We start from the raw sequence: 22,728 nt of genomic DNA, 5'->3' as shown, positions 1-22,728 counted from the left end.
AATAGCCAATAAATGTATTGTATACTTGATCACTAACTAACCAAAAAAAAATAAGAGACTGGGTTCAGAGCTTTTCAGTAGTTTTGTTTTCCCAGCCTTTGACTTTAGATTTATGTCCATATGTTTTAAATGACATGCATCACACAAGGTGATTATTTATTTATCAATATTGGTAAATGGCTGGTTTACCTATTCCAAATAATATTAGTTGTTACAAAAAGAACCACTCAAGACTTTTTAGTATAACAATTATGCTTGGATGCATTTAAGAATATAAATGCTGCCATCTAGTGGTGGAGAAAAGATATTTTGCATGACAGGAGAATTTGATTAGTAACAAAAATGAAAACACTCAAGTGGGTTTGTTTGTCGTCAGAAAATTTACTTTGTAGGCATTAGTATGCTGGTAAACACAACACACATTATTATGTTTCTGTGACAAGGAGTCTAGAAATACACAAACACACACAAACACGACAATATGAGACTAACAGAGCAGTCCTGTCCCCCAGGAAACATCAGTCCTGAAATGACAAAGAGGACAATGCTGTTACGGGAGAAAGGGGAACACGTTTTATTAAAGGGCATGTTAAAAACAACTCACAGCTCTTACTTCATCTTTAATGTTTCTGCACAGTGTTTTTTTCAGTGAGGAATGTGATAGTCTCGTCAGGCCATGACAGATCTGGGAACGGCATGTTCATTTCCATGCGAGTGATTATTAAACGGCCAGTTCTGTTATGATTCTCCTATACAACCAGTTTCTGTATTCTCCCGCACGGAGACAGACTCTCCCTTCTTTGCATCTGTCATTTGCATGTATGGTAAAACCAATAACTCATGCACATGTGACCTACGTGTTTTTCTGATTTCTCAGCTGCAACCATGTGATCTAAGGCTTTGTCAATGTTTGAAGCGGGCCGGTACTGTACCTTTAACTCACAATTCATTATTATGGCCCAAAATAATAGCTTGCACTGCGTGACATTCACCCGTTCTCACAAGAGTGTAGTGTTTTATTGTTAAACAAGAGGTACTAGTGTTTTCACTTATGTTTAGTTATAGTCACACGGACTTCTTGGCAGATTTGTGTCATAGAGCATGGCATAATACTTCGTGTCGTATGGATAAGGGGAGCACTGGCACTGATTGTTTCCCCACTTCACACACTGGGCGTTGTTGAGATTATAGTTAACATACCAATGTAGGATGTGCAGCTCCTGGCTTGACAACATTATGTGCTATAAATAAAAAGATGCAGGAGGGTGTGTGGAGGGTGTGTGTGTGTGTGTGCCAAGTTAAACTGGCTCTGCTGGTCAGACCTGCTGCTGGATGTTCCACGACTATTGAGCTGTCAACCTTTCTAACAAGGCGTGACAGCTGTGTTACCTGCTGAGCAGCATTTTATTGAACTACAACATACAACATACAAAAGTTTGCCATGGTGACACTTCCACGCACGATGTTGCTGTTATTCCCACTAAAATCCAATAAAACCACACTATAACCATGTTGTTGAGAAAGTTACGTAAAATTTAACTTACGTCCTCACTACTGGAAGAGGTAGATGAAGAGGAAGATGAGTTGTCTGATCCACTGCCCTCCTTACGCTCTTTGCCCTCCTTGTCCTTCTTGTCCTTCTTGCCCTCCTTGTCCTTCTTGTGCTTCTTGTGTGACTTGTCCTTACTGTCACACTTGCTCTTGTCAGACTTGTCCTTATCGCCACACTTGTCCTTATGGTCTTTCTAAAAAAGAATAAAAGGGAAAAGAAAAAGTTGATTTTAAATACATGATCAATTGGTTAAGTTTATAGAGTGAGACCTAAATGTTTGCCATCCAGAGAGGATGAAAGTTTTTACATTTGTCATGAAACAGACTTAAAGGGCACTGGACCTCACAGTCAGACTCAATCGAAGACTATTGATTCACAAAACATGAGCATCTTTGTAAGAAAGCTCGTACCTTATCCTTATCTTTGCCCTTATCTTTGCCCTTGTCCTTATCCTTGCCGTCTTTCTTGCCCCAGGGCCAACTGATCTCATCTTTCTGAGCATCCTCACTCTTTATCGCTTCTTCATCCACGGCTGCAGAAGAGACAAACATGAGCAGACTTCAAGTTAGAATAAAAATGTCATTTGTGGTGGAAGTGAAACAGTAAAAGGAAAGGTATACATTTACACTCGGTTCCATCTTTTTAATCAGGAGAAGTTATTGCCATTTTTAATAATTGATCATTGATTAATTATTATGACGCAAGTTTTGAAAATTTTTCATCCAAGGTTTTTTTTTGATAACCTATTTCATGTATTATATATTGTTTTTATTTAAAAGATACAAGTGTAATGCAGACGCAGAATGCAGACTGGAGAACAACATTGTGCATCATCGCCCATAAAATAACCCACATTGGTCGCTTCTACCATGAGCTTGTTTTCTTAAAATCTTCAAGTGCAAAATGTAAACAAAAAAAGTGCTTTTCAGTGAAACCACAGCGAGAATTAACGCAAATTATGTCGAAGTATCACGGAGTTGAGCGTGAACCTACCTGAAGCCAGGTTAAAATCCATCGTGTCTCCCTTTGGTGAGCTTTTCCAAACAGCTGACCGCAGACTGACTGTTTTTCTCACGCACACACACACAGGAAACATTTACAGACCGCACCTGAACCACGTGACTTGGTCTAACCACGCCCTCTCTGATCACCTCCCCCGGTGTCGGCTCAAGTTGCGTTCAAGTGCAGTCAGAAATATACACAAAAAAGTGTCAAAAAGGTGAATATCAAGAATGAATTGTCATTCAAAGACGGCTAATTAATATTTAAAAAGAAATGTTGTTATTTAATGGGAGAGGAAAATATCAAAACTATATTGGTGGTCAGTGATGAAAGAAGTCCTTCATTTAAAAGTTATTTGAACTATATCATGAACTATTTTTCCAGCATTAAAGCATACACATACTCATTCAGTGGCTCAGTATATTACCACAGACTGAATGCATGAATATGTCTTCAATGTCACGATCAAAGTGGATTGTTGTCACAACAACTGGCTTCTCAACAACATTTATTCTGTTAGGACTCTTTGTTGTTCTGTTCTTCACCTTGTTTTTTGTTCTGTTCCTGTTTTCTGGTTTTATTTTGTACTTCTTCCTAGTGTGTGTACCTTGTTAAGTTTGACTTCCGGTCCTGGCTTTTCCCTGTTGATTGTCTGCCCCGCCCTTATGTGATTCACCTGTGTCTGAATATCATCTCCTCTGTGCTCCCCACTGTGTCCATGTGCCATGTTGTTGTTGTTTTTGGTTTGACCTTTTTAACTTCTGTTAGTTTAATTTATAAAGACGCATTTTGTTCCTTTACAAAAAAAATGCATTTGGGTTCATTATTTATTTATTTTACACTTCATGACAATTTAAAAAAACAACAACAACAACAGAACAACTGCAGAATTGCTATTTAGTTGGCTATTTAGATGGAAATGATGTACTATGTGTACGACATGCACGAAGAACTAATTTAAACAGTCAATCAGATACATTTGGTGAAGTAAAAAGTATCTGGTTAAATTGGTTAATATTCATCACAGTTAAAAAAGACGAACTATTTAAAATATTTGATTTACTTTTAAAATATACATTATGAGCATCTACAACTGAAAACATAAAATCATTCCTCAACTTTGACATGTTTCACCCATGTCACAATGCATTAATGCAGTAACCTCTCTATCAAAAAAAAGCCCCAATCAAATAATTTCTTTTATTTTTCATGAGTGATTGTAAATTTCTTGCATTGAATCAGGGGAATGAGAGAAGCTCATTATCACATTCAACTTCCTCCAATAAAAAACAAACAAACAAGTGACAGGATATTTTTGATCCAGTAATGACGTGTCATTATTGGTAAGGCTTGGGGCCTCTCAGCAAATCACTGGAGGTTAGGTGGGTGGTGGTACGGGTCGTTCCATCGCCATATCTCCTCGGTGAGGAGCTCATCAATGACTCCATGGGGCTAGGCGGTCTGCGAATTGGGGCCCTGTCTCCAATAGCCAATGAGGTGCTAGAGACTGTGGGCTTGGAGATGGCAGAAGAAGTAGAAGGATCCAGCTTCAGGACAGGTTTGGATGGTAGAGACACAAAGGAGACAACAGAAGCACCACCAGGCTTGGGGCTGCTGCCACCGGAAGCAGAGACTTCTCCACCGGAAGCAGAGACTTCTCCACCACAAGAACTTGAAGCTTCTGTTTTTGGCTCCTGACTTGGCTTACCAACAAAACATTCCTGAAAAAAGAATTATGTGATTAGAAATCAAAAGTTTCCGGGTTTTTTTTTTTACATGATTGATATTACAAGCAAACGTACAATCTCCCGTTTCTTCTTCTCACTTTCACTCTCTGAACCAGAACCCTGGCAGGTGAGACAAACAGAGGAAAGTGAATACGTCATGCAACACTCACGGACAATAAATACACATTAGACTACGAGTCATTTACCTTCTTCTTCTTCTTCTTGTCTTTCTTCTCCTCTTTGTTTTCCTTGTCACTACCACAGCAACTATCAGATGAACCTGATGGACTGGACTCCTGTTCACAAGTAAAATGTGTTAATCATCTTTAATATAAAAAAAAGTGCATTTTTATTCACTTAATCACACAGTAAATTACCTTCTTTTTGTCTTTCTTCTTTTTCTTCTTCTTGTCTTTCTTTTTCTTCTTCTTGTCATCTTCACTGCTTGACGAATCCGAGTCCTTGGATGGAAATGTGATATTTGCTTTTAACTGTACTTTTTCAGAAAATAACTTGTATAATAAATGGCAGTTAGCACAAAATAACATCTCATTGGTTTACCTTTTTCTTGTCTTTCTTTTTCTTCTTCTTCTTGTCCTTTTTCTTCTTCTTTTTCTTCTTATCGTCATCGCTGGAAGAATCACTGGAGGAGTCAGAAGAAGAAGAATCCTGGAAAGGGAGTGAAATGATCACACTACATGCCAGATTTCATTACCACAGTAGTAAGGACACAGTAATGAGGTATCATCTTACTTTAATCCCTTAAACAGTCATTATGTGCCTGTGCAAAATATGGTCACATGTGTGCAAGTGAAAACCCGGAATGGAAAACACATTGTGAGATGTTCTCACCTTCTTTTTCTTCTTCTTCTTCTTCTTATCTTTCTTTTTCTTCTTTTTCTAAAGTCAAGCAAAGACATAAGGAACTGTGCGGCTGCTTGTCTCTTTACTGGGCAGAATGTACCGTATTTACAAGTATGTCGTCTCACCTTGTCATCATCACTGTCAGAGGAAGAGGAGGATGAAGACGACGAAGAAGAGGAGCTGTCGTCACAGCTGGACTTCTACACAAACAAGTGTTTCTTTATTATTTTATATCAAGTAATGTAACTGGTGCAAACTGCACTTGATTTACGAGCCTCACATTCATCCAGCAAGCAAGTAACAGTAACATGTAACAGTAAAATTCAAATATTTACCTTCTTCTTCTTCTTCTTCTTCTTCTTTTTCTTCTTCTTTTTCTTGTCATCTTCACTATCAGAGGAGGAAGAGGAGGAGGAGGAGCCGGAATCCTGTGAAATGAAGACACAGTTAATGATTTCAAACGAGGAGAAAAAAAACATGAATTTGCAAAAGTGTTGCAAAGACACAAACCTTATCCTTCTTTTTCTTTGTCTTCTTCTTTTTCTTCTTTTTCTTCTTCTTCTTCTTCTTGTCATCGTCACTATCTGATGAAGAAGAGGAGCAGGAATCCTGTAAAATGAAAGCACAGAGAATTACTTTCAATACAAAACAAAACAGCAAAAGAACAAATACAATGTACGTCACAAAAGTGTTGCAAAGACACAAACCTTATCCTTCTTTTTCTTTGTCTTCTTCTTTTTCTTCTTTTTCTTCTTCTTCTCATCCTCACTGTCTGATGAAGAAGAAGAGGAGGAAGAGGAGCTGGAATCCTGTGAATGAAAGTGCAAAAAGTTATTAAAAATCAATACAATACACAACAAAACAAAACAGCAATAGAAAAAATAAAATGTTCTTTGCAAAAGTGTTGTAAAGACACAAACCTTATCCTTCTTTTTCTTTGTCTTCTTCTTTTTCTTCTTCTTCTTCTTCTTGTCATCCTCACTGTCTGATGAAGAAGAGGAAGAGGAGCTGGAATCCTGTAAATGAAAACACAAAAAGTGATTTAAAGTCAGTACAATACACAACCAAACATAATATTTATTTAATTCACAACTGTGTTGTTAAGGCACAAACCTTATCCTTCTTCTTCTTCACCTTCTTCTTCTTCTTTTTCTTTTTCTTCTTCTTCTCATCTTCACTGTCTGATGAAGAAGAGGAGCTGGAATCCTGTAAATGCACAGAAGCACAGAGAATTATTTAAAATAGACACAATAGACAACTAAACAGCACAAGGACATGTAACACAATAGCGTTGCAAGGACAAAAACCTTATCCTTCTTCTTCTTCTGCTTCTTCTTCTTTTTCTTCTTCTTTTTCTTTTTGTCATCTTCGCTGTCTGAACAGGAGCTATCTGATGAGGAGGAGCTGGACGAGTCCTTCAGATCCAATTTAAAAAAGAAGGATGTCAGAATGTGATAAACACGGTACAGCAATGTTTATTTAAAACATGAATTAACCTTCTTTTTCTTCTTCTTTTTCTCTTTCTTCTTCTTCTTCTTCTTATCTTTTCCATCATCATCATCGTCATCACTGTCTGCAGATGAGCCAGATTCCTGTAAACAGAAAACATTCTTGAAATCACTGTGTATTTGAATTATCCTGCAGTGTAACTGTGTTATGCTGTAAATATGGCATCAGTACATGGCGTTGATAATGTATATAACTGTAATAGTGCATTATATTACAGAAAGTAAAATTTTTCATTTCCTGTTTCAAAACACAATCACCTTCTTCTTCTTCTTCTTCTTCAACTTCTTCTTCTTGTCCTTCTCCTTGTCCGCCTCTCCCTCATCGTCACTCAGGTTGCCCTCCTCAATCGCACCAGAGAGTGCTTCTACGCCCCCTGTTGGAAATGGGACATCATCACAAACACAGACTATCTTTCCACTCACTGTTTCGAGTTGTGTTTACGAGTAAGAGAAGCACGCGTACCAGCTGAAGCAGCGGCCAGCTTGTCCTTGTCTTTGGCCTGTCATGACGAAAGGAAGGCAGTGATTTCTCTGAGCGACTGTGCATATGCATCCTGAGCGCAGTTTGTGCCAATACTTTACCTTTGCAGCATCTCCATCTGTCTTTTTAGCTCCATCAGTGCTTGGGCCTGTGGTCTCGCCATCTGCACAAAGGAATAAAAAAAGTGCAACATCTCTGCATCAGCACCACAAATTGTGACAACTGTTTTCCACGTGTTGGAACAAAAATGGTCACACTCACCAGCTGCAGAAAGAACGACACAGCTGACCTCTGTCTCATCTTCATCCTGTGGATACACATAGATTCAATCAAGTACAGCGTTATATCAAATATTCTGTACCTTGTTTTTTCAGCATACACCCACAGATGGATATATAGTTCATTCAAACACAAGACGACACCAGGGTCACTACTAGAGCTGAAGCAATTAATCGATGAATCGATTATTTATCGATTACTAAATTAATCGACAACTATTTTGATAAGCGATGAATCGGTTTGAAGCTTTTTTCATGATTAAAATGAGATTTCCGATTGTTAAAGCTTCTTAAATGTCAGTATTTTCTTCATTTCTTTGCTCTGGATAACAAAGAAATCAAGTTAATTAATAAATAAAGTTAATCATATTGGTTTGTGGACAAAACGAGACATTTGAGAACATCATCATTTCCATGTTTGACGAACACCGATCAACATTTTTTAAGGTTTTCTGATATTTTATAGACCAAACGATTAATCGAGAAAATAATCGCCAGATTAATCGATTATGAAAATAATCGTTAGTTGCAGGTCTAGTCACTACCATCAGATGTGAACGGGTACATTTGTTGTTCCTGTTTGAATAGATATAAGGTGAGGTGCTGAGACGGTGTTTTAATTTATCTTAACATGCCCTTCTCTTGCAGGCCCTGACAGGCATAGAAGGCACTTTCTCAGGGTGTGTGTGTGTGTTGCTGGAAATCAGGTTTGCTCTTTGCTATAAAGTTATCCAACACTTTCTACAGCTGAGAAAAGAAGAGGTTAACCCAAAGACTGTTCCCAGATAACATGACTTCAGACAACTTAAACACAGGTAAACGTTAACACGACCTGGAAACCTACTGCATCATACACAAAACTCTACCTTTTTCTTGTCTTTTTTATTCTTCTTGTCCTTCTTCTTCTTTTTCTTATCTTTATCACTGTCAGATGATGAGGACGAGGATGAAGAGCTGGAATCCTGTGTAAACAACGACAACAAAGCACATTAGTTCACCTTCATGCAACAAAAAGTGACTGGCACAGATGACAAAAGAACCAGTTTTGAACCAGTGACCTTCTTGCTGTGAGGCAACACAGCGAGCCACCACTCCAACATGTGACCCTCACTTTGAGTTACCTTTTTCTTGTCCTTCTTTTTCTTCTTCTTTTTGTCCTTTTTCTTTTTCTTCTTGTCGTCCTCACTGTCAGATGAGGAGGAGGATGAAGAGGAGGAGGAGGAGGAGCTATCTGAGGAAGAGGAGCTGGAGTCCTGTAAAGGCAGAAAAAGAATGATCCTATATTAATATTCATGATCTGTTTTTATTTGCTGGACTGACATTATTGGTGTAACAGTATCGTACTGAACCACTCATGTAATGTCACCTTCTTCTTCTTTTTCTTCTTCTTCTTTTTCTTCTTCTTCTTCTTCTTTTTCTTATCATCCTCACTGTCAGATGATGAACTGTCAGATGAAGAAGAGGATGACTCCTGGAAGTGCAGAAGAAACATGATGTGATGAAAGGTTAACTGTCAACTGAGGTGATGAAAAAAAACAACTTTTATTTACCTTCTTCTTCTTCTTCTTCTTCTTTTTGTCCTTCTTCTTCTTCTTCTTTTTCTCCTTCTTCTTGTCAGCCTCCTCATCTGAAGAGTCCACATCCTGAAAAACAAACACGCGACCACAAATATATAATGAGCCGTTTAACAGCAAAGGGTCGTCAAAAAAACAGAAGGTTGTTCATTTTCTCCCTCACCAGGTTCTTCACATTCTCTCCACACACCTGCACGATTTCGCCATTGGGACCTGAAAACATTGAATATTATCAGTAATCACACAGCATCACTGCCAGACATGAAGAATGGACACACTGTTGTGTATTAATGTATCGCATGAACTGTATCTTACGTTTGTGAGTGAAAACAGTAAAACTACTAGACGTCTGTCAACCACATGGACGATAACGTGGTAATGTGCATGTCATACGGTGATTATAACAACCTCATCCAAAGTATGTTAAACTAAAGGCGCATAGTCATTTTGGAATAAAACCTGATGAGTTGTCACAGCCTTAAAACAACACTTCTATACGTGCTTTAGGCAACGGCCTGGTTTACCTGCGCTGCCACGTTTCTGCAGTAGCTCGGAAAAACAAACCAGCCAGAGTGCGTTTTGAATTGTGTGGAAGCTTACTATGCAAATGAAGAGGAACAAAAGTCCTCTGTTTGTTGGAATCTGCAGTCCCACCATTAGATGTTCCTAACTCCTTCACATGAGACCATTCATTTATCTTTATCCTAAAACAGCAGTCAATGAGATCTAATTCACCACTTGATGCAAATAACATTAGCAATAATTAGCGTCTGTTGGGTGAGACTATATGACATGTACGTACAAACATCTATGTATATACGTTAAGCACATACTGTATACACTGCAAATAAGAAAGGCTGTTTCATTTACCAGTCTGAGATATGATGACTTTGTCCCAGATGAACTCTTTTTCCTCATCCTTTTTCTCCTTTTTCTTCTTGTCCTTTTTCTTCTTTTTGTCATCCTGCAAAGACACAGTGATACTTTTATGACTGCATGTATGAGCAATAAATAGGGATAAAGTCATCAAAATCTATATTAATTATAGTTTAAGGCGTTTTTCACTACAATCAGACTGGAAACCTTCACATCTGTTATGACTATGTCTACTGTGCACAGATTTTACATACAGTACAACACATTCACAGTAGTTTTTACATCCTGAATATGCAAATATGCATAGAGTAAATACTGAGCAGCTATACATGTATGTGTGTTCCCATTGATACAGAGTATTCATTATTTTATTGTCATGACTTCCATCAGATATGGCCAGCTATCAGATTCAGATACGCCTTGGGCTCAGGGTGAGATTCATTCCAGTCTTAAATGACCACTCCTATCACGGGGTGGTGGCGGCACATTTTTGAAATCGCTCAACCTTGTGGTTTCTTTGACTTCTGTTAAACTTTTGTTCCTGTCATTTGTCTTAAAAACAAAAAAAAAACACGTGTGAGAGTCACTTGTTTTTCCTTGAGTTTATGAGCCTGCATTTCCCAACCACACCCACAGAAAAAGGGATCAGACATCGAGTCACCATGTGACTGCAGTCACATAAAACAGGAACGTTACCAGAGTTACCAAAGTTCTGAACATTCTGAAACAGTTGGCTTATCCCCCTTTTCATTCCAAATCACATTGTTTATTTATAATTTATGATTACAGAAGGATTTACAGCTGTTCTATCTTAAATATTCCCCTAAAAGCTTATATTGTCAGACAATATCCTCACCTTAGGCAGAGCTATATTTAGAAGGGACAATCACTCTCCTATAATCTGTTAGGAACTTGCGTTTGTGACCATTGACTTAATTCAGCAGTGCTGCCGGACAGAGATTTATATCTTTGGGATTAACAGAAACAAACCTGCACTGTCAAAACATCAGATCTGCATTTCCTTTTCTGGAGGCTTTGGCTTCAACTGACTGAATCCTGAGAGCCTCAAAAATGATCAACACAAATAACACGGGCTGAGGGAATTCTCATGAAAAAGCTCTGTGTTGTAAAAAGGAATGTGATGAGTGCAACTGTGTGTGTGTGACATGTTGCAGCAAGAAAGCAGCTGTGAGGAGGCAATACCACTCTGTACAAGCTTACCTCACTGTCACTGTCTGATGAGCTGCTGGAAGAAGAGGAGGAAGAAGAGGAGGAGGAGGAGGACGACGATGATGATGAAGATGAGGAGGATGAGCTGGAATCCTGTTGTAAAAGACGAAGGGAGGTTATTGCTCAACTTCGTGGGGGCCCATTGGAACAGGTTAGTTTATAGTATCCACACCTTTACTGGTGAAAGTGCTAAAAATTGAATTGAAAATTGAAAACTGAATGAGTCACCGCAAACAAACTGGAACAAGGCTTTTGTCAGAGGTGCGTACAGGAGGCACAAGGGAGGGGCTCTTCAAACACTTGGCAACACACAAAGAAATCTACACGAGCAATCATTTTTCACAAACGACGCTCACTCACTCACTCACTCACTCACTCACTCACTCACACACACACAATTGGACACATGCATACACAAGAAAACGCCCCATTCCAGCTATGGTGCAAGTTAATCACTACTGCAGCAGGAGTGACAGTTGATTTGCATTTAGAAAAAATTATTTCCATTCGTAGTCCTCTGCTGTTTGACTGGCTGTTAGTAGGTGCATCCCAAACCGCACTCCCCTCCTCTGTAAGGCGTTAGGAATGTGCAAAGACATGATTTCTCCACCTGTGTTGCTTCAAGACAAGCAACTGCCTTTAAGAAGCCACATAATCCACATAGACTGTTGTGCAGTGATTTCATGTTTTTTTTCAATAAAATAACTGATAATAATAGTTTAATAGTGAATATGGTTTGGTCAATGGACACATACTTTCTTCTTCTTCTTTTTCTTTAGCTTCTTTTTCTTCTCTCTCTTGCCAATGCCCTCATCCTCGCTGTCTGGAGAGGACGGCGAGCTGTCAAACGAGTACAGCTCCTGGTGAAAAAGAGAAAAAACACAGATGAATTGATGTGACCCTTATAATCATTACAATGCAGTGCAGGTAATTATCATTGTAGCCAATGTACTTTGTGGTAGCATTGTTAAAACATAGTGACATGAGGAGGATCACAGACAAACTACCATGCGGCAAAGACAGGGAGACATTGAGCATGACCTGTTTCAGATGTTTTATCAGTTCAGGCGTGGCTCTACTACAAAGCAGGAAGCGGGATTCTCAAAAATAATTTAGTATCTTGTCCAATTGTAACAAATGGATAATAAACACATAAAAGTGTGTCATGTGTCCTATGCACATTAAAGTTATATCTCAAAAAAGACACATGACTCCTGTTCACCTGTCCATCTCCTGTGTCTGGGAGCTTTCCAGGTTGATCCTCCAGACCTGCAGGCTCTGCTACCTCAACAAGTGGCTCCAGACCACCAGGAGGGACCGATGCAGGCTTAAGGACGCCATCAGCGTCTGCCCCACCTGGAGCTGAAGGGCACAATGTGTGAAAGGATTAGAGATGTGCCGACACACACACACACACACACACCCTTTACTCTGATGTGGGTTTCGTATGAGAGTAAATTGTCCACTCCTTAAAAATGAGCTGTCAGTCTCTATAAATATGACAGTGGATCAGGTGTTGTAGCAACCAAGCATACTATGCTACACAGGAAAAAGGATTATGTGACTGCACTTCCTTATTGGCCCACTTTCGTAAACAGAGTATAAATCAAACATCAGGTGTTGAATCAGTTGCATGCTGGGTACATAACCCATCTGCTGGTAGCAGTTTGATGGCCTTTGCCATAAATCCACTTGAAATGCACAGCTATTTCTAACATTTGAGAAGTGCCACACCCCTCACAGTACAAGGAGATCAAATATCTTTGTTTAGTGTAAAGACACCACACCAGACCCTGTCCAACAGCCACTGCGTGATCATATCTACCGGTAATGATTTGTTTTACGCTGATCAAAGAGAGACACAAGTCAAAGTTTCCTCAAACACACTTATCAAAGTATAAACTTAGTAGACTGCGTAACAAATCATAGTCAAACAAAGAGCAAACCTCCGATGAGCTTGGACTCCATACAGGTCCAGATCCTTCTCTGTCCAGGGACCCAGGTCTCCTCTGACAGACCCACCTGTGCAGTTTTAAGTCATGCACTGGGTGTTGGAAGCTACACTTATTATGGGTGGGGAAATAGGGAAAGTGTCAGGGAGGCCAAAATCCCAAGACTTCCCTTCTCAAATTTCAAAATAAACCACCCTTTGAAAGAAATTATTTAATATTCCAAAAACTGCACCTGGGATAAAGTTAACACTGCAAGTCTAGCTATTGTCATGAAATGTTGTACTGTCAAAGACAGAAACTAACACGCTGCTCACTTTGATTTTAGACTGTTTATACAGTCTGTTTTATTTTGAAAGCAACAGCATGTACTCTGACTTTATCTGACTTGGGAGGTGCAGCTTGAAAGGCAGGTTTACCTGTGTCAACAGGTAATGCCAGTTTCACTGCCTGGGATCTACATGGCCTGTATGAGTACAAAGTCTCACACAGACTATGTACTACACTGGATATATAAAATGTGAAAACAGGGAATCGACTTGTTTACATTACATCTGAGGGCAAACACAGATACAAAATGCAACACAAACCAGTGCCAGCCCAACCCATAAGTGAACTTGGAGGATTTTGTCAAAATATATGTCATATATATATATATATATATATATATATATATATATATATATATATATATATATATATATATATATTTCACTGGGAATTGTCAATATATCATTGGGAGTCATACAAAGTTGCATCATAATGCCGCCAGCATGAAAACAAACATCTCTGCTGGAATTCTAAAAGAGCAAACAATGACAATAGCAATACGTTTTGGTGGTGGTGGTGATAAAGAGAAGGACGTAATTAAAAACTGCTGCTGACTGGCACAAACTAGATGTAAGATCCAGTCAGATATATATTAAGATTAATATGTAGATTATTTTAAAAACACATGCAAAATTACATTGTCACTCATTTCAAACATATATCTTTTGGAAATGGCTAATTCACCTACTCAAAAATAATATTAGGTGTTACAGAAATGACACACATTTTGTCATGTCATGATTTGAGTCGGTTGCGATAGATAAACTAGCTTCAGTCATGTAATGTTGTTGTTGTCGCCTCCCAGTGGATGCACGGAGTAATGACCACATCCCATTAGTCAAACGTCATTCTCCGGTTCCTTTCCGGCTTCCGTACCTTTCATCAAGCTACACATGTGTAGTCTCTCATTTCCGAAAATGCGATTTCATTTTCAAAACAAAAGTAATGTAATACAATAAAATTTAGAAATAAATATAATTAAAAACCACGTGACTGTGTGTAAGTAGTGGAAAACACAATTAAATGATTCGATTGACTAACTAGAATAAGATAAGGGAATAAAATACATGTATACAGCTTGTTTATTTGGTGCAAAAGCTGCATTTTGAAATTTCTAAAGAAATCTTTCAACAGTATGGTTAGCGTGACAACCGTGTCGCACTAAGTAGTGTTGGGGGTCTGTGAGTGTTAAGAACTTTCTGTTACCTTTCTCTATCGTACATAACTAACAAAAGGCTTTTCAATTGTACTTAAAAATGGACCTCGCCTCGCTTACGTTAGCTTAGCTTATGAAGGACAGCAGCCCGAGTGGCGTCTTCTTTTCATCAGCGACGTCCTCACGTACGTGTCTCCGCTCCGCTGCTGTTATGGGACTTTACCAAAGAAATGCTCAGTTTGACCCACTGTAGCGACGTGATAAAAGTTAGGCTATGACGACGAGTTCGCGTTCAACGTCTCACACTTGAATGGCTGACTGGTAACCTGTGTCACCATGCCGAGTCAAAGCCCGTCGTCCCTGCCGCTGACAGTGACTGTCCTGGCCGCCCTGTGGGTCAGTGTGGGTCGGTGCGGTGTCTCCGAGTCTTGGGGGCCAGGATGTGACAACGGAAAGGTACATTTTTGTTGTTACTGTTGGTGTGTCTGTGTTACAAGGTTTGAAGGATGTAACTTAAATTATTATTCCATTATTGTTAAATCGAATGTTTCTCTGCGTGTGTGACAGCTCTCTTTGGAAATGGACCTGCTCACGGATCTTTATCTGGACTGTTCAGTATCTGCCTGGCAGCATTCTGCTCAGGTAACCATGGATACAGCATTCATCATCGTCACGGACTGAATGTTGCACATAGGGATGGATGGGATAATACTATAGTATTTTATTTATTATGCGCCACGAAAAAAAGGACACATGCTTAGTTGATTGTGGTTAATTCCATTATCAGGATAATCATGTTATACAATCTACCTCATGATTTATAGTGATCTTATTTATGGTTCTATATATATATTTGTGTTTGTAACATTACAACATTTAGAAACGTTTTTACTTTGTTCTGGACACATTTCCATGTTTGGGCACGTTATTTAAAAGCATATGGACACAGACCAAGTGAAAATGTAGATTATTGACAGAAATAGTTTTAATTTTAGTTATAGTTATAATTTATTGTTGCATTTATTTTAGTCAGGATAATTGTGAAGGATAATCTTCCTATGAGCCTATGCCTAGTTACACGTTTCAGTCTTCGTAGCTAAATTGGGTGGGGTGCTCTTGAAACAACAGGAAAATAGTTGCGCTAACAACTGTGTATGTGACAGTGCAGGTAATATCAGTTCTGTAAACTGTCAGGCTCTTTCTGACATAGAATACAAGACATTAGTCATTGTCTGTGTTGTTGTGTGTTGTGTTTACACAGTGTTCACTCTCTTTATTTACAGATGCAGCCCAGCATTGACACAACATATGGTCCTGAGGTGAGTCAACACTTGACTGAGCAACTGCTATCTTTATCCAATTCCTGTCAACCTTTGACACTCCAAAACACTAGCATTTAAATAACAGTCATTGACACATTCAGATTAACAGCTTGCAAGGTTTCTTGACAAATTGTGTGTTTATACCACGAATAGAGTGATTAAAAAGGAACCGTACCCTTTTTCTTTTCACTGCAGCCTGCCAGGCAGATGTGTATGAATAAACCCATCTCCTACAATCACACCATTCCCAGCAGGTAAGCCTGTGTGGACACATACAACCACAGCATTGTTATTGTCATTATTTACTGCTTTGTACTAATACCACAGGGAAGTTGTCAGCAGATGAATAAGTGATTTTTTTTGTGCATTAAAGTAATTTTAAGTTGTGTGTGTGTGTGCAGTGGAGCGTACAGACCAGTCGGGGCAGAGAGTGGGGAGTACTGGTTCTGCCCTCCTCAAAGGTGGCTCAATAATCTACAGGTAAGTTGCACCATCAAACATTACAATCGTACAATTAGGTGAGTGTATATTTTTCAAAAATAGGTATTATTGCACACACTGGCCCTTTAACTGAGTGTTAACAGAAAAGGACAGAATACAATATTCACATCACTTTAAGAAATTAGATTCTTCATGCCATATCGTTTGGGGAGACCTCCATTGGTGTAAATCCCACAGAAGGACGATAGTAGATAATGATAATAATGTGTGCTTGTGTTTATGTTGTGAATTTTCCAGCACGGAGCTATTGTTCTGCTGTATCATCCCTGTGTTTCGCTGCATGAGCGCCACCTTCTGTCTGTCCTGGCACGCTCCTGTTTGTCAGACTACATCATTACCCCACATCCACGGCTCAAACAGCACATGGTAAGAAAGACTTTGTCTCTTTCTGCTCCTAGTAACAGTAAAAGTGAAGATAGCTTTAAACATTTTTACAGCAGGAAGTTTTAATTTGTGTTGTCTGCTGCCTCTGTGTTCAGCCAATAGCTTTGGTGTCCTGGGGTCGGACTCTGGAGCTGTCTGCAGTAGCCTCCGCAGACGTCTGTGACTGGCTGGAGACCACAGCAAGCACAAGAAATAAGCTCAGCGGCGGGAAGCACATCAGAGAATACAATCTGCTGTTAACCTGGCCAGCTAACCAGCACCGGCTGCTACGCACACATCCAGATGAACAGCAGTCGATGGAAGTGAAGGTTTGTATTCTTTACTGCTAATTGTGTGTGATTTTTTTCTTCACATTTTATATGCATTTAAAAGAAACTGCATTCAAGAAGAGGAGTGTAGTAACAGTCTCCTAAGTAGCTGTTGTTGTAAATCCCCAGGAGTCTCTGAGGCGATGTTGTGAGCAGACCATGTCTTCTCTGCTTAATGAAACAATGGAGGCGGAACTGGAGTCCAGTGTGAAGAAGGAAAGCTTGAACATAAAGGAAGGGAGAAGCCGGCAAATAAGAGCTGCTATCACTGAAGTACAGAAAAATGCTGGGAACAAGGGAAACAACAAAACGCACAAATCAACCAACCAGACCAACACAGACAGAGTCAGAAATGCAGGGGGTATCCAGAATTACAACAACAAGCTCAGACAATCAGAGGATTCTCATCCGCAAAACAGAAAGCTCTCAGATCCTCCTGGTCCAAAGGAAGTGCCCTCTCAGTCCGAGATCCAAAGTCAGAATCAGAGCCTTACACAGACCACAATTAAAAGTGATTCTTTAGCATCTGATGCTTCCGAGTCACAGAAAAACCTGACTGAGACAGCAGCACAACATCCAGATCTCAAAAACACAGAACCGCAAACTGGCAGAGATGTGAAGCCTGAAGGTAACAAAACTGTGAGGCCTGAAGCCCTGGTTTACAGTTTGAAAGATGAGGGCACAGACTCTAAAGAGAAAAACTATGATAAACATATGGCAGCAGGTGGGAAAATGAAGGACAATGAACTTGTAGATGTAAAAGAGAGGGAGTTGGACCATAAGCAAACACCCCACAGTGCCACAGACTCTCAACACAAAAGTGAAAGCAGTGGCTTTGATTCTCTTTCCAAATCCCATTCGGCGTCTCCTCCCCAGCCTCAACAACCCGATGCCCGAGCTGCTGTTGTGAAACAGGGGTTGCCGAGGACCCCCAGGACAGATGAGGCAGTGTGGGCGGCAGCAGCACTGGGCTTCCTGTTGGTTCTCCTGACACTGTCCGTGCTTCACACTCGCCTGTACCGCCACTGGAGGACCATGCCCAGTCTTTACTGGCATGACCCACAGCAGGACTATGATAGCGTGGCGGGTAAGTGAACCACACGGGGATCGATCACCAGAGCAACTACGTTTGATGAGTTTCTCTTCAGCTCAGCTCATGACCTTTCGTGGCATGTAACGTCATGTAAAGTCTTTTAAGGGGTTTTCAAAGGTCCATTGTGAAAAAACTTGTCATATATATATATATATATATATATATATTTGTAAGCTATGTCCTCTGTGTCTGTCTTCTAGATGTGATCCAGAGGAGGCAGCAAATTGCCAAGAGGAGGCGGAAAAGGGGCAGAAGAAAGGAGTGTGTTCTCCTGCCGAGTTCCTCCAGCTCGGATGAACTTCCGTAGAAAAATGAAGGAAACATTCCCAAGAATTATGTTTGGGGTGTGGAGGAGGTGAAGAGTAAAATGTCCTTGAGAACAGAACTTGGCGTGAAGGATGAGACTGTGATTTGTCAGAAGACACAGAAGGATTGTCACTTTTACATCTCCTTGTGAAGAAAGCCATGAAAGGGAGAAATAAAAACAGATTGTGACCCTCCAAAAGGAGTGCTGTATCATGAACAGCCTGGAAGCAAATTGTCTGTACATAAAAGACGAGCTGAAGTGACTAAAACTCCGTCGTCCAGTCCATTAAACCCGGAAAGATGTGGCATCTCACTCCAATAGAAGCTCCGGGGTTTTTTTCAGTGCATTATGACTTTTATACATTTCATCTTCTTCAAATACTTTCCATCTACTCAGTCTGCTCCACAGCACTCGGTGTAAATAAACACATTTTCACACATGCATGTACAGTAAATGACAATATTAAGTCTCCATGTTTCAGCCCAGAGATAGTTTTTATACTTTTCTTTTTTGTAAGGACTAGTTTGGAAACATGTTACGGTTTAGGTTGTGAGGTTAGACACTGTGTGTCACTGAATGGTGCAAACATAAGAATTGCTGTATTTCTTTGCATAGAAAATAAATAAACCACTGACACAAGTATTGAGAACTATACTGCTCACTGTTTTATCACATTTTTGGGTAGTGAAAATTAAACCTTGCCAGATAAGTAACTGGAATCCAGTTTTAAGACATTTTGGACAAAGGTAAAAGTTATTCTATTCTAAACTGTGTATTAGATAAAGATTTAATTACTGCAACCTTTTCTCGTTTTGTAGTCTCTTGACTGAAAACTGGCCCAACACACACGCACTCTGTACTGAAATTGCACGTTCTTGAGAGAAGGACGAAGAAGAAACTTAACGCAGACAGGGCCAGGACAATTAACTTGTTTTATTATTTTATTACAAATGTACAGCTTATGAGTTTCCATTACGATTGACCTTCTTTGAGTCATTGATTTTTCTACTTTATACAGTTTTAACGTCTTCTGTTAAAAGATAAATCTCCCGTCACCCATCTCCCAAAGTGTAGAGCTGTGAAGAAACATGGGGACAGTGCAGGCCACGGTGCACCGTCAGTGGCTGAGTATCTGAAGCATGAGTGAGTGTGTGTGTGTGTGTGTAACTCACTGGCTGCAAATGTAATGTCTGTATTTGTGGAAGGTCCAAACCGAAGTCCCAACTGTGAAGTGTTGAGGGTATGATGACGTTTCCTAAGTCTGTTGGACATGAAGTGACACAACAAGCATTATAACATTCACACTAGAGGCACCCTATGCAGTGTCCATGTGTTTGGGGAAGGGCTGTGTGCAGTTTGATGCCTCTTCCCCCCGTGTTGAGATGACTGTAGTGCTGAACCAAAGTGCGCTCCAGACCTCTTTCTATTTGCCCTATCCTACATCCAACCCCTGCACCTTGTGTACCTGAACTAAGAGCTTTCGAAGAGTGCCGTACGTGATGTAGATCCTACCCCATCCAGTTGGTGTATGAAAATAGTGCAACTAAGACCACACCTGAATCAAACTCGTGTTTTCACTCTTCACTCTCTGCAACTGCCGTAGGATCATTAGTGTGCGTACGATGGGACTACAGTTTGTACACGTACGGGGGATGAAACCACAGCAGACCCACACTCACGGGACATAAAGTAGCTACACGCACAGCGAGGGTCAAGACTTAAGAGTGAATGAAGAGAATTTTGGCCTGAAGCTCACTTGAGTCAACAAATAGACATAAATACCTCACAAACTTAACCCTAACATATAGCTTAATACAAAATATAGCATGAAAATATATGTTCAAATATAATATGGCTCTAGTCTAAAAGTTGGGCAATCAAGACTGAAGGGACAAGCTTCTTTACTGGCCCCAATGAGTGTGCGTGTGTGCGTGTTACTAGTTCTGTATGTGTGTGTGTGTATCTGTTGTTTCAGCAGTCAGTACAACATCACTGTAACTCAGCCAGTTAAATCAGGAGATGATGATCATGATGTGCAAAGGCATTCAATATCAAACAATAATACATTTCAAGAGTATTCCGGGCATGACTTGTTTTGACTGGGAGCAGAGGGAAAAACAGTCATCATCACCTACAGACAGATGTGTGCAAGTGCACAAGACACTGGGGGACTCGAGGGGTGATAACAAAATGTGAATCAAGAGGTCAGGAAGTGCTGAGGGTGATCTGCATCAGTCTCTCAAAGTGTTTGAAACTCGTTGGATCTAATTGCTTCTTGTTAAAAGGCTTTTTGAATGTATAGTAACAGTTTTAAAGGATGAGGCCATTGTTTCAGGCAAAATTTCAGGAGGATTATAACGCAAAGGACCACCGACTGTTACAAGCTGCAAACACTGAGAAATGAGCCGCAGAACCATTAGATGAAGGTTAGAGGTGAATCTTCACGAGACGAGGCAGCTAAGCAAAGACCTAAGAGAGCTCGTCTGAAACCATTCAGTTACAGGTGGGGCCATATTAGTTCAGTACAGTTCAACAAGTTTTAAACCTGTAATAAGCGAAGTGCGCTTTCTTTGAAAGGCAAACAAAGACAAACAAATTGTTCCCAATGTTGTCTCCCAATATCAATGACGAGACAGTGAGCTAAAAGTGACGACTTCTGTGGCCCAGATCAGCAGGCCATGACACAGAACCAAGCAGAAAACAGAGGCTGTGGGCTTGATTGTGCATGCCACAGTGACAATAATACATGGCAAAGTAAATCAAGCACACTTGAGGTGAATTCATTAATTTAAAATAAAAAAATTAGCTATACAGCGAGCATCGTGTAGTGTTTTTTTTACGGACCAGGTTACTAGACCTGGTGCTTTCCACAGGTCGACATGATGCTCAACTGCAACATAACAGTATCTCCCATCGACATAACTCCACTCAAAGTTAATGTTAGCGTGCATGTAAATAGTGGATGCTGTGCAAAACAAGCACCTAAGAGCAACACCAGCCATGTCAGTCATGTACTATCCTGTTTGGCACTAAAAATGAATATGAGATTGATTCTGAGATGATTCCACTAGTTCTGTTAAATGAGGCATAAATCAAGCACATAAAGACAAATGAGGATACATGAAAAGAGCATTATTTTTTTTCCAGGTCCTGTCATAGTGCACCAAGGGGCATTCGGTCTGACAAGAGTGTCAAAAACAAATCTCCCCAAACACTTCTCCCATTTGGCAACTGTTCAACCCCTTGGTCACAGGACAATAAAATATGAAAATAAAAAAAACCCTCAACTGTCACCCGGATATGGAGCGCTTGAGAAATGTTGAGGACCATTTCACAGGTTTTACTTCTTTTTTGTTTTTGTTGTTGTTGTTGTTGTTGTATGTGAACGTGTGTGCAATGTTAACTGAAATCCCAGTCAGAGGTTGAGCACACACTCCCACCTGCTGTCTCCCTATTCCCATAAATGAGCATCATATTTGAGACAATAAAATAAACATAAACAGTTAAATCAAGATGACAGTCAGTAAAAATATCAATACAAAACAAAATTGACACAATAAACAATAATAAATCACAATTATTCCAGTGTAAGTGTTTTGTTCTTTTTAAGTCAGTAATGTTTGTTCTCGTAGTTGCAGACCAAAACAGTCTGTGTTAAAAAAAAAAAAGGGAATAAAGAAAGAGGGGAAAGAAATCATAACATGCCAGATCACACTGTGTACCACCAACACAGGGTGGAGGGGAGGAGAGAGGGGGGGACACGACAGGTGAGAGAAGAGCTGGAGCCCCTTTCCAAAAGTTAACCCAAAGCATCAGAGAGCATCTGGGATGTGGCGAGGGGAGACATTAGATCCCAGAGGATTTTTATCTGCACTGGGGGCTCATCCTGTACGGATGGACAGGAAGCAGAGAGGCCTTGTGTTTGGCTGGAGAGACAGAGAGAGATAAAGGCAGAGATAAAAGAAGGGCAAAGGGAGGAACATCGTGACTCCTCACATAGCGAAGGGACGGACAAGGGTTTGAGTGTGTCATGGCTGATCTACTTCCCTCTCTCGCAGCACATCCGGCCTCCCTCTGCGATCATGGTGAACAGGGAGAGGAAGGGATGGCAAGTAAAAGGTGAGGAATAAATAAAATGGTAATACCTCGGGTTCCAGGTTCTCTGTACATTGCCACCTTTGTATTTCACATATGCTTATCACAGTTGAAAGGTTTATGACACACATCCGATTCCAACTGCTTTTGTCGGTTGCTTCTGGCTCTAGCTCCCATGTTGGATCCTCCAG

General features: G+C 40.1%; 4 protein-coding genes and 1 long non-coding RNA gene across 5 annotated transcripts; 1 reads left to right on the top strand and 4 right to left on the bottom strand.

Annotated features, from left to right (window-relative positions):
* Nucleotides 1-361: 361 nt before the first annotated feature.
* Nucleotides 362-2,643, bottom strand: LOC122773638 (protein PXR1-like). The gene is made up of 4 exons (XM_044032448.1): nt 2,546-2,643; nt 1,963-2,084; nt 1,545-1,745; nt 362-524 (listed from the first exon to the last, which is right to left on the bottom strand). The coding sequence occupies exons 1-4, from the start codon at nt 2,565-2,567 to the stop codon at nt 519-521; spliced, it is 351 nt and encodes a 116-aa protein (XP_043888383.1). The 5' UTR covers nt 2,568-2,643; the 3' UTR covers nt 362-518.
* A 2,627-nt stretch (nt 2,644-5,270) lies between these two features.
* Nucleotides 5,271-5,512, bottom strand: LOC122773960. The gene is made up of 2 exons (XR_006360932.1): nt 5,481-5,512; nt 5,271-5,345 (listed from the first exon to the last, which is right to left on the bottom strand). It is a non-coding gene; the product is annotated as an uncharacterized LOC122773960 (long non-coding RNA).
* Nucleotides 5,513-6,318: 806 nt separating this feature from the next.
* On the bottom strand, nt 6,319-10,028 carry LOC122773959 (protein FAM133-like). The gene is made up of 12 exons (XM_044032978.1): nt 9,857-10,028; nt 9,150-9,199; nt 8,963-9,055; nt 8,779-8,883; nt 8,534-8,665; nt 8,279-8,374; nt 7,396-7,441; nt 7,236-7,297; nt 7,117-7,153; nt 6,912-7,027; nt 6,642-6,737; nt 6,319-6,560 (listed from the first exon to the last, which is right to left on the bottom strand). The coding sequence occupies exons 1-12, from the start codon at nt 10,011-10,013 to the stop codon at nt 6,378-6,380; spliced, it is 1,173 nt and encodes a 390-aa protein (XP_043888913.1). The 5' UTR covers nt 10,014-10,028; the 3' UTR covers nt 6,319-6,377.
* Nucleotides 10,029-10,860: 832 nt separating this feature from the next.
* On the bottom strand, nt 10,861-13,184 carry LOC122773571 (osteocalcin 2-like). The gene is made up of 5 exons (XM_044032337.1): nt 13,039-13,184; nt 12,315-12,454; nt 11,848-11,952; nt 11,084-11,185; nt 10,861-10,926 (listed from the first exon to the last, which is right to left on the bottom strand). Exons 1-5 carry the CDS (start codon nt 13,058-13,060, stop codon nt 10,861-10,863), a joined length of 435 nt encoding a protein of 144 aa, XP_043888272.1. The 5' UTR covers nt 13,061-13,184.
* A 556-nt stretch (nt 13,185-13,740) lies between these two features.
* tp53i13 (tumor protein p53 inducible protein 13) lies at nt 13,741-19,088 on the top strand. Its single transcript, XM_044031660.1, has 9 exons — nt 13,741-14,983; nt 15,095-15,169; nt 15,811-15,846; nt 16,045-16,103; nt 16,251-16,329; nt 16,588-16,716; nt 16,830-17,042; nt 17,172-18,129; nt 18,336-19,088. The coding sequence occupies exons 1-9, from the start codon at nt 14,864-14,866 to the stop codon at nt 18,440-18,442; spliced, it is 1,776 nt and encodes a 591-aa protein (XP_043887595.1). The 5' UTR covers nt 13,741-14,863; the 3' UTR covers nt 18,443-19,088.
* Nucleotides 19,089-22,728: the final 3,640 nt, after the last annotated feature.

This window comes from Solea senegalensis, linkage group LG8 (genome assembly GCF_019176455.1).
Source record: "Solea senegalensis isolate Sse05_10M linkage group LG8, IFAPA_SoseM_1, whole genome shotgun sequence".
NCBI lineage: Eukaryota > Metazoa > Chordata > Actinopteri > Pleuronectiformes > Soleidae > Solea > Solea senegalensis.
Note: the sequence above shows the minus strand (reverse complement) of the source record. Positions and strands in the feature narration are given on the sequence as shown.

What these genes read in the sequence shown, in the direction of transcription:
- LOC122773959 (XM_044032978.1), bottom strand. Translation starts at nt 10,013, where the DNA reads ATGACTTTATCCCTATTTATTGCTCATACATGCAGTCATAAAAGTATC. An exon ending in AGAAGAAGAAGAAGAAGAAG is followed by an intron (nt 6,738 to 6,911) that starts GTGATTGTGTTT and finishes TTCTGTTTACAG; the next exon opens with GAATCTGGCTCATCTGCAGA. An exon ending in AAAAGAAGAAGAAAAAGAAG is followed by an intron (nt 6,561 to 6,641) that starts GTTAATTCATGT and finishes TTGGATCTGAAG; the next exon opens with GACTCGTCCAGCTCCTCCTC.
- LOC122773638 (XM_044032448.1), bottom strand. Translation starts at nt 2,567, where the DNA reads ATGGATTTTAACCTGGCTTCAG. An exon ending in GGATTTTAACCTGGCTTCAG is followed by an intron (nt 2,085 to 2,545) that starts GTAGGTTCACGC and finishes TCTCTTCTGCAG; the next exon opens with CCGTGGATGAAGAAGCGATA. An exon ending in AGGGCAAAGATAAGGATAAG is followed by an intron (nt 1,746 to 1,962) that starts GTACGAGCTTTC and finishes ATTCTTTTTTAG; the next exon opens with AAAGACCATAAGGACAAGTG.
- tp53i13 (XM_044031660.1), top strand. Translation starts at nt 14,864, where the DNA reads ATGCCGAGTCAAAGCCCGTCGTCCCTGCCGCTGACAGTGACTGTCCTG. An exon ending in AATCACACCATTCCCAGCAG is followed by an intron (nt 16,104 to 16,250) that starts GTAAGCCTGTGT and finishes GTGTGTGTGCAG; the next exon opens with TGGAGCGTACAGACCAGTCG. An exon ending in AGCAGTCGATGGAAGTGAAG is followed by an intron (nt 17,043 to 17,171) that starts GTTTGTATTCTT and finishes GTAAATCCCCAG; the next exon opens with GAGTCTCTGAGGCGATGTTG.
- LOC122773571 (XM_044032337.1), bottom strand. Translation starts at nt 13,060, where the DNA reads ATGGAGTCCAAGCTCATCGGAG. An exon ending in GGAGTCCAAGCTCATCGGAG is followed by an intron (nt 12,455 to 13,038) that starts GTTTGCTCTTTG and finishes TGTGCCCTTCAG; the next exon opens with CTCCAGGTGGGGCAGACGCT. An exon ending in AGAAAAAGAAGAAGAAGAAA is followed by an intron (nt 11,186 to 11,847) that starts GTATGTGTCCAT and finishes CTTTTACAACAG; the next exon opens with GATTCCAGCTCATCCTCCTC.